This window comes from Salmo salar, chromosome ssa27, assembly GCF_905237065.1.
Source record: "Salmo salar chromosome ssa27, Ssal_v3.1, whole genome shotgun sequence".
Taxonomy (NCBI): domain Eukaryota; kingdom Metazoa; phylum Chordata; class Actinopteri; order Salmoniformes; family Salmonidae; genus Salmo; species Salmo salar.
In genome coordinates, this window is record NC_059468.1 from 22,077,922 (window position 1) to 22,089,674 (window position 11,753).

Here is an 11,753-nt window from a genome sequence, read left to right on the forward strand (position 1 = left end):
TATTTAGTGTACTACTTGCCATTTTAGACAACATCTAGGGAGGTAATGAGCAACAGGGACCTCCACTGTAGATGGAGAATTACATCAGTGCCATACTGCTGCATCTACTGCAGGTTCTGTTTCTCAGAGCAGTATGTTGCCTCTAATATTCACTAGAGCCATAACCTGATTTCAGAAAGTTTTTCCTTTTCAATCCAGGGACAGAGTGCACACTCTTTGGGGTTGTCAGTTAATTGGTGCATTTAGGTCAAATGAATGCCTGAACAGCTTTCACTGACAGATATTGTGTTTGTGTTCCTGCATGTGTGTTTTTCATTTGAGGATCTCTGGGTCTCCCCCTTCCCCAACCTGTGTCCTTTTCCTGTCTAGGTTTAGGTGAGCAAGGAAATCCCAGTCATGCAGGGCTTCACTGACCCACAGAGGATGCTTAATTATTCAGGAACTAGGTCTGCCTATCTCTGTAATGTGATGCTGGTCTTACATGTACTTCCTCACATGCACTTTCAATGGTAACCTCACCTAATTAACCAGCTCCAGTTCTCATAAGGATATTTAGATATAGTGTATCATGTGTCCACATCAATATGATACAATGATCTTGTCATTTTTTTGTAGGCTATTTATCTGGAACGCGTACTCAACCTGCACCTGCTGGAGCTGTCTGGCGGTCAGAACGGTCTGAAAGGCGCTACCCGCATCTCTCCGCAATTATTTGCATATCAATGACAAACGTTAGCCTTTAACCAATCAGCTTACTGTGGAAGCTCCATAGCAACCTCCATTCTAGGCATGTCATCTCGCGACTAGACTTTGTAGTGGTGAAATTCATAACCGGCTTGTTTAGGGTATTTTAATTTTGTTTTTACAAGGAATTACTTTATCTTATTATTCGTTTAGACTATTCCAAAAAATCGCCAGGATGGGCTGCGCCGGATTCACCTGCTCCAAGCATTCTCTCTGTGCGCTCAATATCCTCTATGTTGTGAGTATACGGTTCAAGAATTTACCATATGGAGCATTATTCCACTGTAACAGGTTTTGGTTGTTGGGTCGGGTAGACTGACTATATGCTGCTTTTTATGCGGTCTGTACGGGTGTGTAAGCAACATTGTTACCGTGCAGCCTGTTGTAAACAATACATTGGGTCAGACCAGGCTCTCATGCTATTAATTATTCAAACTGAACCGTTGTCTGGAATAAGATCTGCGTCTCCAGTTTGCCAAAGGCAACCTCGGCACGTCAAAATATTAGAATTTATATTCAGTATTTAGGCTACTGAATATTTACAATAGCCTATATTCTTTCCTGTTCATTTCCTGTCTCTCCTGAGTCCTGACACTTTCCAATGCAAGTGTTCATCCTGTCTTTGCTCAGCTCAAACCATTCCTGATATATCTTATCAAGTGATAGTTACTGAAAACAACATATGGGCCATAGTGTGCGTGTGTCTGTAGACTCCATAGCATTCCTGTCCAAATCCTCAACATAGGGCCTCCAATCATTTTGCAGTCTGAGAAATATAGGAGTAATGGTGGCATCAAAACAGACCACAGTGGTGACCTAGATTTAAGATGAATATTCGTTTGCGGGCAAATAAATGCTGTCATGGTGGAAAATGATGTTCCGCTTTTGACTGTCGCTTCTTCTACCTCTAAAAACATGTAGTCTGAGGTGTAGCCTGTGTGCGCTTTAATGTCCTCCTGACCAGTTGTACCATTTGCAATTACATCACTCACTTTGTTTTATTACATAAGCCTATTTGATTTGTGGTCAACTTCTCTCTCTCTCTCTCTCTGTCTCTGTCTCTTTCTCTCACACACTCACACACACACAGACCATGTTTGACTGTGGAGAGTTCATACTTCATATAATGACCCAAAGAGATCTATTGCTTAGGGTCTTGGCTCTCTGTCTCCGTCTGTGCCTGCCTATCTATTTTTCACTGTCTGTCCGTCCGTCCCTCCATTTCTAGATGGTGAGTCTGCTGATGATTGGCATCGCTGCGTGGGGGAAGTGGTTCGGCCTGGTGTCCAGCTTCCAGGTGGTGGGCGGAGTCATCGGAGTGGGGGTGTTCCTGTTCTTCGTGGCGTTGGTCGGCCTCATCGGAGCCGTGAAGCACCACCAGGTCCTACTCTTCTTTGTATCCCAACCTTCCACTAAGGCAGACTTGACCTGACCCTAGACCCAAGTGTATTTGGGGTCTAGGATTTGAATTATGGCTTGGGTATAGGTTTGGGGTTGGTTTTCAAGTCCAGTAGATTGAGGCCTTGGGTAGGCTCCGTGTTAAATTCAAGAGAACTGAAGTTTCAAATAAGCTTTTCAAATAGCTTCCGCAGATCGCCAAAAGGGATTGTCTGAATGAGACAGTTCTCTACACGTCGTAGTCAGCCTGCATAGATACTGCTGACCCCTGACCCCTGCTTCTGGCTTTGTCATTATTACACTATTATTATTATATTATTACATTACGTTATTACAGTATTACACAGTCATTAATCGTGTATTTCGTTCTAGAATATTCCATACTACTAATACAGAAGGATAGAGAAATAAACAGTTGGAGCCCATTGACTATGGAAAATAATTATCCTCCGCCTTCGGAAGTGTGACGAACTGGGTTCAAAACTACAAAAGCTCTGTGTTGACAATGTGTGTATTGGAGTGTTATTCCTTGACAGTGGATCCCAGTATATGATCATCCTCTTCATGGTGTTCATCGTCCAGTTCTCTGTCTCCAGCGCCTGTCTGGCCATCAACAAGGATCAGCAGGTAGGAACACAAACTGCTGTCAATCACAACCTTCGGCTAGGTGCTAGAGGAACAAAACCAACTTTTCAGACAAAACCCAGAAACCTTGTGATGAAATACTGGATGGATACAAGACAACCTGATATCATGATACAGTGTGTCTATAAGGATGTGAGCTGAATTTTGTGGTGAAATCTTAGAGCTAAAGGACCTCCTGTGTCTCTTCTCAGGATTTTCTGTGTTCTGCACTGTGGTGTGTTCCGGTTCCATGCAGTATGGACTATATTTTTTAGAAGTAAATCACTATTTTATTCAGACTGACCTCCATCCGGTTCTAGAACAGCTGACTACCTTAGAGATGTCTGGTCCTGTGCATACAGGCATTGTAATACACTCATACACACAGATATAACTGCATCTATGGTGGTCAGTGCCTGCTGTTGTACCCGTTTTAGGAACACCTGTTGGAGGTGGGATGGAACAACTCGTACAGCACCCAGAGAGATGTGGAGAAGAGTCTCAACTGCTGTGGCTTCTACCACGTAGACAACAACGGGACCTGCGATGCCGTAAGCATTACCAAGCGAACCCTCTGTTGCACTGAATCTGTCTGTTGTCTTTGACCGCTCCTTCACATGTCCCATGTTCTGTTTGTGCATGCCAAGATATATAATTACAATGAAAGAACAAGTTTTTATGCATACAGTTTCTGATGACATTAGTTGCTGTATATTCAGTGTTGTGGTTGTGAAGCAGTTTTCCTAATTAACTGGTCCGTCTGTGTGGTGTTTCTGTGTCCCTCTACAGGCCTGTTTCCCCAACCACTCCTGTTCACCGTGTGCTGAGCAGATCCAGGAGCATGCAGAAGAGGTGCTGCGCTTCGTGGGCGGGATAGGCCTCTTCTTCAGCTTCACTGAGGTGAGATTGCCCTTTATATACAGTCAGGGGAATGTTCTGCTGTATCAATCAAGCAATCAATCAATTTAACTTATATAGTGTTTTAAAATAGTGTTTTTTTCTTTACAGTAAACTAGCCTATTTTGAGGTGCAGTTCATGAAATCTAATAGGTATTGAAAATGTAGCTATATACAGTAGGTGATCTATTTGTAGGTCAGCAGTATAAAACTGGGCCCAGTAATGTTTGTTATTTTGACCTCTGAATGTTTTATTCGTCCTTTTTCAGATCCTGGGGGTGTGGCTAACGTACCGGTACAGGAACCAGAAGGACCCTCGAGCGAATCCCAGTGCCTTCCTGTAACCGTTGGCAACTGCTGGCTTTGTACCCCGCTCTTGGAGTGGCCAACTTTCCTCCTGGAGAGCTACTGGTTGTGCAGGCTTTTGCTTCAGCCCTACTCTAACTGTAACACTAACACAGCTGATTCTAAACAAATTAGCTGCTCATCGGAGCCTTGTTCAGCTGAATCAGTTGTGTTAGTTAAAGCAGGGCCGGAGTAAAAGCCTGCACACCAAGTAGCTCTCCAGGTGGAGGAGGGCTAGCCGCCTGTTTTAGAGGCTGTGTTTGTAAATAAGCGAGTGACGTGTGTGTTTTCACTAGCAGAGCAAAGCAGCAGCCCTTTGTGTGGTGTTACATGAAGTGATTGTTTATCCAGAATGTGGTGTGTGTCTGGAAAATAACTGGATCATGTTCATTAGGCACCAAACGGAAGAAAACTGACAGAGACAAGAGGAACTAGCTTCACTTGTCGAATAAGAAATGCTCCTTTACACTTTCCGTTGCAAAATGTTTTCCGTGGTGTGCCCTAATGAACACGACCCTGCTGTATATTGAAGATGCTGCACGAGCCTATTACCCTAATAGGACACCTTAAACCACTCCCGATCAGAACCATATCCTGTATACACTGAGTGTACAAAACATTAAGAACACCTTCCTAATATTGAGTTGCACCCCCTCCCCCTTTTGCCCTCAGAACAGCCTCAATTTGTCAGGGCATGGACTCTACAAGTTGTCGAAAGCGTTCCACAGGGATGCTGGCCTATGTTGACTTCAATGCTTCTCACAGATGTGTCAAGTTAGCTGGATGTCCTTTGGGTGGTGGACCATTCTTGATACACACGGGAAACTGTTGAACATCAAAAACCCAGCAGCGTTGCAGATCTTGACACAAATCAGTGCGCCTGGCACCTGCTACCATACCTGTTCAAAGGAAGGCACGTCAATCTTTTGTCTTGCAAATTCACCCTCAATGTCTCAATTGTTTCAAGACTTAAAAACCCTTCTTTACCCCCCCCCCCCCCCCTTCATCTACACTGATTGAAGTGGATTTAACAAGTGACATCAATAAAGGATCATAGCTTTCACCTGGATTCACCTGGTCAGTCTTTGTCATGGAAAGAGCAGGTGTTCTTAATGTTTTGTCCACTCCGTGTCTATCCTCTCCTATACAGCAGCTCAGGCTTTGCTTCTGGTGACAAATCTCAAGAAATTAACATTTTCAGATAACACATTTGATATTTGATACACCCTTGATGGGCAAGCGTTCAGTATGCTCAGACCTGTATTAAAGCCTGTGAACTGTGATGTTGTGACTACTGAAGGACTCCTGTATTACAGATGATAGCTGACATGATGAAGAACAGTTAGCATTATTTTGTGCGCATGACGACTGAAGATGTCATTCAATATTTGTACATTTGATTTGATACACTCAATAACTGAAGGACTGAGGGGTGCTGTTGACAAGTGTATCCTGTAACTACATAACTACAACTATTTAAGCAGCTTGTTGTTGCCTTTACTTTAAGTCATTATGTTACACAGCATTTGCATTCTTTTGTGTTCTGAATGTTTATTTCTGTGTAAACATTCCTAATTATTTGAAATCGAAAAAAACAAGGGATACTTAAAGGGATTTTATCTACTTCCTCAGACTCAAATGAATATGTGTATATACCCTTTTTATGTCTCTGTGTCCATTATGAAGGAAGTTAGAGGTTGTTTTGTGAGCCATTGCTAACTAGCATTAGCGCAACGACTAGAAGTCTTTGGGTATCTACTAGCATGCTAGCAGATACCCATAGACTTCCAGTCATTGCGCTAACGCTAGTTAGCAATTGCTCTAGCACTAGTTAGCAACTTCCTTCAAACTGCACGCAGACACATAAAAAGGGTATCCATAAATTCATCTGACTCTGGGGAAGTAGATAAAAGGCCTCATTGCCAAACTCCTAAAGTATCCCTTTAAGAGTAAATTGCTTATGCTGTTTGAATATCATCAGTATGAAATGCTTGGGAAGACTGACATGAAAGAAGAGATGCGCTTTGTCCTGCTGATAGTGTTACAAAGCCTGGCAGTCGATTGTGTGTGTGTGTGTGCGTGTGTGTACATAGGTGCGCGTACTCATGCGTGTGGGTCTGTGCATGTCTGTTGTGTGCTGTTGTATCAGTTACCTTGGCTTGTGCCTCTTGCATGTCTCCTCTACTAGTGTGTACTGCTGCTTCCACCTCACTGGTGGTTCTGTGAACTACAACATACCTGAGCCTTTGTACAAGAAATCTCAATAAAATAGAAAAGTAAAAAATATATATTTCATACACTGTTTCTGTTCTTTAGTTTTCCTTTCAACAATGAGTAACTCAATTCCCACCAATGCCCAGTCAAGTTGACCTATTAGAATTCTTTTCCTGAAAGTTCACTGGGTTTGTTGGGCTGTTTCCATAGAAACCAGTGGCATTCAATGACATTGCAAAATGTAGAGCTCAGCTCACAGCAGTAGCCTAACCCTTTCCAAGAAACTCTAAAATCTCTACAGAAGTGGAATGACAAAATAATGCTTTTATTTGCTAAATGGCATATTAGATTCCCATGAACTTATTACATTACAATATTATAGTACTACATGACATAACTAAGAATAATGTGTGGGTGTGTCATTCCCTCACTGGCCCCGTCCATTCAGGATGTGACCAGGATGTCAGCACTCACTCCCTAGTTACACAAACACGGATTCATGCACACCCACTGTAAAAAAAAAGAAAGTTCAATAGCCCTTTTAACCTGAGTCATTGTCATGAAGGGTGAAAGGACTGAATGACATTGTCCAATGAGACACAAATCATTTCATAATTGCACTATATTTAATAAAAAGACATCTCAGATGTACAGCAATACATTACAAAGACAGGTTCAGGAAAAATAACAGAATTTAAAAAATGGAATTGCGCTTTGTGAAAGTGAAGACTAGCTCTTTCCAGTGCTTAGGTTTACATGGTGACAGTATGCCACTGGCTGACTCCTAGGCTCCAGAGAACGTTCAGAGAATGTTCGGAGAACCTCTGAAGTCGCAGGCCAAAGGTCATGGGGTCACATGATGAGTCAGTGCTTACAACTCAGTCTTCAGCAGCTTCTTGGCCTTCTGCATGTTGCTCAGTACTACAGGGAGAAGGGAAAATGAAGAGTAAGTCACTCAGGAGCAGGTTGTTTCTCACAAAGGTAATATTTTCTAATCTCTGAATTAATTATAAAACAATCTGAATACACTTAGTAATACCTTACATTAATAAAAAACATATACATGTGTATAAATGCTTAAATATTTACAATCTATTAAATACAGATTTATTAAAAGTATGTAAACCGTTAGCATGCAATCAAACAGTCAAAAGGGAGATAAGATCAAGTTGTACTCACAGAGTTTGATGTCAGAAGGCTCATAGGCGTACATACGGTTGGAGTAGCGCCCTGTGATGTCAGCTCTCACTGTCATAGAGGGATCTGAGGAGAGAGCGATTAAGAGAGAGAAAGAGAGAGAGAGGGAGAGATAACTATTGATTCAAATCTGTTGCTTTTGTTTGATGCCATCATAAACAAAATAATGACATTCCTTCTCATGTAATGCTGCTGGGAAAACGTGCCATTTTCACTCACCGACAAAGATGATTCTAGGGACGTACTGGCCATCAGGGGAAAGATGCTTGTCTGTGGTTTCATACTGATAACACAGGAAAAGAAACACATATCAATAATTTGCTTGTTAATACTAAAAGTCAGGTCAACAAAAAAAAAATAACAGTGCCCTAAAATGCTAATAAAAATCTAAACATCATAAAATCTAATCGATCAAAAGATAAGTAATCTATTCTGATAATGTTTTCCAAAGACTTCATTTACAACTCACCACCAGATTGAGGATGATGAAGTCTTCATCAGCCACCTTCTGGATGTCCTTGTCTTCAGCGAAGACCTTCTTCATGGCTGGATGCATGGAAGACATCATGAAAGATGTTATAAAAAGTGTTACATTGACTTAACTTAAGAGATCTCAATAATTGTTTTGTCCACTCCCATACATGGCAGCAGGATGTAACAGGTGTATTCCACCTTGGCAAACAGAGCCATGTTTGTTCTACTACGAGTTTGATAACGGCTGTTTAAACAAGTCCTGGCATCTAATACAACTGAATGATACATCACGATTTGGGAGAATACCTGGACGCAAATAATACTCATAAAAGCCAAGTGAGGGACATTGACCTGTGGTCTGTTCAGGAAGGTGCAACAGAGTGGCAGCTTATTTGCTATAGGTCAGGGGTTAGAGGTTAAAGGTCAGGGTCTTACATGCACTGTGAGGACAGTCCTCCAGGTGGAAGATGACCATCAGAGGCTTGTTCCTATGGAGACAAATTAGTTCTGGTTACAGAATAAAATAGAATAGAAATCCTTGAAATGTATTTGTTTTTTAAGTGTATTTGTCAGCCATCTAGATCTATTACATCAATGTGAAATAACACCTTATTCCCTATTTTGAACTTCATAAAAAGTAGGGTGCCATTTCATATGTAGCCATAAAAGTTTGTTCACTCACTGTGCCCTGGCCCAGTACAGAGCCTCCTCATAGGTCTGAGCCCAGATTAGTTGATCACCCCAGCCTATAGGAGACAGTCAGGAAGAACAGTGTCAGTGCAACAGTTTCAGTACAACATCAAAGAACATTCAGGTAGAGATTATCTCCGACCACACTGATCTTACAGAGCTTTGAGAATGAGGAAAAGGAGAATGTGTACTCATGAATTCATTCATTAACAACACTATACACTGTGATACGCTTTGGAAATAGTAAGGGGAGAGTGTTACCTCTGGAGAGAGTCTGAGGGATCCTCTTCCCCCTCTTGGCGATGTTCTTCTCAGGCTTAGCCAGAGATGAAGACACGGCTACGGCCACCAGGACCAACAGCACCGACAGCAGACCTCGGATCATGATTACTACCTTTCTGGAAGGAAACAGAGTTCAATAAGCATCTCAGAGTAGGTAGGAGTGCTGATCTAGGATCAGGTCCCCACTGCCCATATACGTTTAATCATTATGATCTATAAGTCAAAAGGGATCCTACATCAGCACTCCTATTCTGAATCATTGTGAATACGGGCCCAGATAACACGTCTGCCACAAAACTGCACAGATAGTCTACTTCTATTTGCATACTATTGTAACTCAACAGTATAGCTGAGGGAAAACATTCACATTTTAGTCATTTTCCAGACGCTCTTATCCAGAGCGACTTTCAGTAGTGAATGCATACATTTCATACATTTTTTCTCCGTACTGGACCCTGTGGGAATCGAACCCACAACCCTGGCGTTGCAAACACAATGCTCTACCAACTGAGCCACACGGGATAATATGAATAAGTGCCATACGGAATTACAGATAATTGCACATCTATTCAGATTTGTTCAAGTTGTTGAAGACTGAAAAAGTTCACAGAATTTCAAGGCACATTTACCAGACAAAGGATCAGATGGAGGGATAAGGGATGGTGAAGAGAGATGTGTGGTTAGAGAATAAGGCTTCCATTGTGGTGGAGGTAGAGATCTATTTCCTACCTGTTCTCTGTGGCACCTTTGTGTGTCTCCTGTGTTCTGCAGCTCCTCGTTCTGCTGTGTCCCTCCTCACTCACCTGGACCTGCTCTTATACACCGGCCCTAAGCTCTCATGCTGACCCCTCCCACCAACCCTCACCTCTCCCTCTCTCCTCCCACAGCTCTGATTGAGTGTGTGTGGACTGTAGAGGTAAGCAGCTCTGATTGAATGTGTGTGGACTGTGGAGGTAGGCAGCGTAATGGATTCTAGAACTTTCACTTTCTCTCCCTTCCATCGCTATCGGACACAGGCTTTTAAAGACATATTAAGCCTGATTAAAATGTTTGCCCTAAGTTGGATATGATAGTGTTGTCATGTACGTTTTCATGGAGTTTTACACAAAGAATGTGTAATGGAACTGTTGAATCATAATAGTTGGCTCAGATCCAAGGACAGGTCAGCATTAAATCGAGGAATTTGAATTCGGGACTACTAGTCAGTTCATGATTGGTTCAGGTCAGATCCGTGAGATTGACATCATTCTCAATAAATTAACTTTCCTAAAGTAAACAAAAATATTTAATAGGTTTGAAGGGGGAAGTGCATCCATTTTTACGTGGCCTTATTTTCACTCTTTCTGTGCTTGTAGTTGATCCCCCAAAACATTTTGTTTCGTTAGAGATAATTGTCTGTCACATTTTGTTATAACTATAATACAGTAGGAAAATATGAAAATGTGTCTAAAGCATATTAGAAAACATTCTAAAACACTCCACACCAACTCATATTACACCAGAATCCCATTCTGAATGATGTCTCTGCTCAAATTGTGAAAAAAATGTCTACTGTCCCATAAATCCATATTTGCATCTTGTTGTAAACACCATCATGCAAACATGGATTTAGGGCACAGTGGAACCTCTTATTGTGCAGAGACATCATTCAGAATGGGATTATGATGTAATATGAGTTGGTGTGGAGTGTTTTAGAATATGTTTTAGACACATTCTCTAAATGAATTGTAGTCAATGTCAAGTGATGACAGTTTAGGGCATCAAAAACAAGCACAGAAAGAGTGAATGTGTGAACTTCCCCTTTGGTGTTTGTACTTTTAGTGTAATATTGAATCAACTGTCTGTAGTGATGTAAAGGGATGCTATGGTCATTGTGCACCAACACCATGTTCTTATCACGTTTTAGGGAAGACCCAGATGCAGACAGTGTTGAAGTAATGAAAGTTTATTACTAGAACAGGGGCAGGCAAAACGACAGGTCAAGGCCAGGTCAAAAGGTACAGAATGGCAGGAAGTCTCAGGGTCAGGGCAGACAGAGGTCAATAATCCAGAGCATTGTTTAATTTTTTTATTTCACCGTAATTTAAGTGGGCCAGTTGAGAACAAGTTCTCATTTACAACTGCGACCTGGCCAAGATAAAGCAAAGCAGTGCGACAAAAACAACAACACAGAGTTACACATGGGATAAACAAATGTACAGTCAATAACACAATAGAAAAGTCTATATACAGTGTGTACAAATGTAGTAAGATTAGAGAGGTAAGGCAGTAAATAGGCCGTAGTGGCAAAATAATTACAATATAGCAATTAACACTGTAGTGATAGTGCAGATTGAGGATCTGAGGACCCATGCCAAATCTTTTCAGTCTCCTGAGGAGGAATAGGTTTTGTCGTGCCCTCTTCACGACTGTCTTGATGTGCTTGGACCATGTTAGTTTGTTGGTGATGTGGACACCAAGGGACTTGAAGCTCTCAACCTGCTCCACTGCAGCCCCGTCGATGAGAATGGGGGCGTGCTCGGTCCTCCTTTTCCTGCAGTCCACAATCATCTCCTTTGTCTTGATCACGTTGAATTGTAACTCAGTAACATATTTGAAATTGTTGTGTGATGCATTTATAGTTTTGTTCAGTATTCATTATAGCAATACTTTGTAACATAATATTCTGGAGTCAGTCTTGCTTTCTCAAACTAAGCTGTGAAATGTGCATTGTACTGCCTCTACCCAGAAGCCTGTTTACTTTTATTTTTGGGGGGTGGGGGGATTCATGCCTCTACACCATAGGAACTACAGTGATTACCCCTTACAGCTTTCATTCTCTCCTGCTAAGTTACTAAATAACTCTCCAGCTGTATTGCCTAACACCCTGAACACACAGATTAAAGTGG

General features: G+C 41.8%; 2 protein-coding genes across 3 annotated transcripts; one reads left to right on the top strand and one right to left on the bottom strand.

The window, feature by feature from the left end:
• The first annotated feature begins 705 nt into the window (after window positions 1–705).
• tspan13b (tetraspanin 13b) lies at window positions 706–6,296 on the top strand. Its single transcript, XM_014177986.2, has 6 exons — window positions 706–982; window positions 1,973–2,140; window positions 2,689–2,769; window positions 3,204–3,317; window positions 3,556–3,666; window positions 3,933–6,296. Exons 1-6 carry the CDS (start codon window positions 920–922, stop codon window positions 4,005–4,007), a joined length of 612 nt encoding a protein of 203 aa, XP_014033461.1. The 5' UTR covers window positions 706–919; the 3' UTR covers window positions 4,008–6,296.
• Window positions 6,297–6,826: 530 nt separating this feature from the next.
• agr2 (anterior gradient 2) lies at window positions 6,827–9,702 on the bottom strand. Of its 2 annotated transcripts, none has more exon segments than NM_001123597.1 (8): window positions 6,827–7,143; window positions 7,402–7,485; window positions 7,639–7,702; window positions 7,889–7,965; window positions 8,329–8,381; window positions 8,576–8,639; window positions 8,845–8,981; window positions 9,595–9,654. In NM_001123597.1, coding segments are annotated over 7 exon segments (516 nt in total). In that variant the 5' UTR covers window positions 8,969–8,981; window positions 9,595–9,654; the 3' UTR covers window positions 6,827–7,093.
• Between the last annotated feature and the right edge of the window lie 2,051 nt (window positions 9,703–11,753).